At 28.2% G+C, this 3,021-nt stretch overlaps 1 protein-coding gene across 1 annotated transcript; it reads right to left on the minus strand.

The window, feature by feature from the left end:
- Positions 1–260: 260 nt before the first annotated feature.
- Positions 261–2,631, minus strand: LOC114941408 (uncharacterized). The gene is made up of 2 exons (XM_029316398.2): positions 1,566–2,631; positions 261–874 (listed from the first exon to the last, which is right to left on the minus strand). The coding sequence occupies exons 1-2, from the start codon at positions 2,463–2,465 to the stop codon at positions 617–619; spliced, it is 1,158 nt and encodes a 385-aa protein (XP_029172231.1). The 5' UTR covers positions 2,466–2,631; the 3' UTR covers positions 261–616.
- Positions 2,632–3,021: the final 390 nt, after the last annotated feature.

The raw sequence follows: 3,021 nt of genomic DNA on the forward strand, positions 1-3,021 counted from the left end.
ATGTAATAATAAGACACAAATATACACAACATATTTTATAATATACGTGTATAAATTATGTAGCGTTGTTACTTTAATAAAAAATTAAAAATTTTGAACTATTGTTTCTGGATACTTAGTAAAAGAAAAATTATTAAATAAAAGTCATTACACCAGATTCTTTAACATAAACAATACGTTTATAAAATATACGTTTTTGATAATATGTATATAACTATTAATTTCGCAGTTAAAAAATAAATACTTTACTAATGAACATTGATTAGATATTTTATTTCATAATTCCTGTTCTAAGAATTGCAGAAAAAATATAATTCAAAATTGTTAGACTCATTTTTCATTAAAATCGCCTTATATAATTGAAATTATGAATAAGCATTTTGTATATATCTATTAAATTAACAATTAAAAAAATTATCGGAATATTTTATTGCAGCGCATAATCTTTATGTGTGTGTGCAATGTTTTCGTCATTTATATTTTTGATGTAAAATAAGATAGAATACGATGAAAACTAAGATTTTTTGATATATTTTGCAAGCAAAGTAATTTTTTATCTTTACCTATTTTTTAATTATTGAATTATTTATGTATAATTGCTATAAGGTTAATAGAATTAAATATCAATTCTCAGACCATGAAGATCGAAAGTAGCAATTCTGGTTCTGAAACTTCTATTCGAGAACTGTTCTCGTAAACGTATGATTTCTAATGTTGTGAGATTTGGTCGTAACATAATGTATGCAAATCCGCCTGAAAAACCTGTAAGTTTAGCTCCGTATTGGAACTGACTTGCAATCTCCGAAATTGTATCAAAGTCCGGTTGCGACAAATGATATTTTTTCAATAATTGTTGATTCTTTATAATGTCTAACTGCAAAACACAAAAATGTTAATTATAAAATGATATTAATTTCCGGCAAATAATTATATATTGAACAATTCTATCAATGTTAAGAAATATACAGGGTGTTTTATAGGAAAATGCTGAAATTAATTAGCTGTCATATATTAATGCATGCAACTATTGAGAAAACAAAAATTGTATTGGGAAAAGGAAAGTCTACAGTTTTTATGGATATAAATAAAATGTTTGTATACCAGTTTATTTTATTGGTAGAAAATAATGAAGAAGTGCTAATAATCACATAAACTAATGATGAATATTTTTAACAGTGCCAAATTTAATAATAATTATTAAAAAGATTGTCAATAATATTAAAAATGACATGTTAGAAAAAATTTTGACGAGTTTTCGTAAAAGAATAGAATTTTGTACAAATACAAATGGTACGTACTCTTCGAAAATATTTATCATTAGCTTACATATGTGATTATTAGCACCCTTTTCATTACTTATTTGCAATAAAATAAACTGGTATACAAACATTTTATTTATATCCACTAAAAGCTGTAGATTTTCTTTTTTTCAACAAAATTTTTGGTTGTTTCAATAACTGCATGCATTAAAAAATAACAACTAATTAGTTTCAGCAATTTCTTATGGAATATCCTGATATATATAATAAAATAATATCATTATTAAAAAAAAATAAAAAAAATACCTGTAAGTTGTTGTAAGCTTTCTCATGATAAATAGGATTTCTGATGTAACGAAGTTGGTGAATATGTACAAGTCTATCATATATTGTTCGTGCATCGTCGTGTAATGAATTCATGATAGTTTCGAAATTCAAAGCTTTAGATTTCAGCACTGCAATTTGTAGTGCTCGCTCCTTTTTATCTTGACGAATATTTGTTCCGATTATTAGCACCTTTATTGTTTTTATATGTGTGACATGCGTAACAAAATGTTTAAAATCCATACATTGGTAAGATCGTATTTGACCGTAAATGCAAGTTTCGGCATCGATCGTGGGAAATACATATTCTTGCATACAATCTTCACAACACTGAGTATAACGTTGAATAGTCGCCAAATCTTCAGGGGTAAATGTAATATGATTACCATTTTGTAGATACCTCCAATGAAGAAAACATCCTGTCAGACATGCAGCAAACGATGTCGAACTGCCAAGACCATTTCCAAGAGGTATTTCAGTAGTCACCGAAATCCGAAAAGGCGATTTTTTTTCGAAATCGTAAGTACAAAAATAAAACAGATAAAAGAATACAAGTAAGCTAAATCTCTGCTCGAATGTCTTCCACAAACGATGCATGGTGATAAAGTATGCCACGTATCGAAGAAAATCGATTGGATTCTCCCGAATTGCTGAGATATTTTTATTAAAAAAGTAGTTTTCCACAATTTCTAGAGGTATATCTTTCTTCAGCCCCACCCGAGGAAAATGTATCGAAATAATACTTTCTGATGCAGACAATTCACAGAATTCGAGTCTGGTGCGAAGGCTTAAACCAGCCACAACCATTTTTTTTCCATACGTCGCCGAGTGTTCTCCAGATAAGACAATTCTTGCTGGTGCGGAAATTTTAAAATGAGCCATTCCTTTATTCAATAAAAAGATCTCTTCCTGATAGAACTGACGTAATGTTGAATAGTTGGGAAGTTGATAATATATATTAAGATTGTAAGGTCGCACTAATAAGAATTTTTGAAACGTTCGTTATCGCACACAAGAGCGTGTTTATATGTCCTGTACACACTTTCGCGTCTCACTTGTATCTGATTTCGTTCTCGGACATATAATAACATCATCTCGAAGTTGTGCTTTCCTGTATAGACTACAATGTCAAACTTTTTCAATATTGTCGAAACAAGGAAAATATTTGTAAGCCTAAACATATTGCAATATACAGGGTGTCCATAAAATCGGGCAAATAAATACTTTACTAATAAACATTGATTAGATATTTTATTTCATAATACCTGTTCTAAGAATTGCAGAAAAAATATAATTCAAAATTGTTAGACTCATTTTTTATTAGAATCGCCTCATATAATTAAAATTATGAATAAGCATTTTGTATATATCAATTAAATTAAAAATTAAAAAAGTCTTCGGAATATTCTATTGCAGCGTATAATCTTTATGTGTGTGT

This window comes from Nylanderia fulva, unplaced genomic scaffold, assembly GCF_048542155.1.
Source record: "Nylanderia fulva isolate GAGA-0341 unplaced genomic scaffold, ASM4854215v1 Scaffold72, whole genome shotgun sequence".
NCBI classification, from domain to species: Eukaryota; Metazoa; Arthropoda; class Insecta; order Hymenoptera; family Formicidae; genus Nylanderia; species Nylanderia fulva.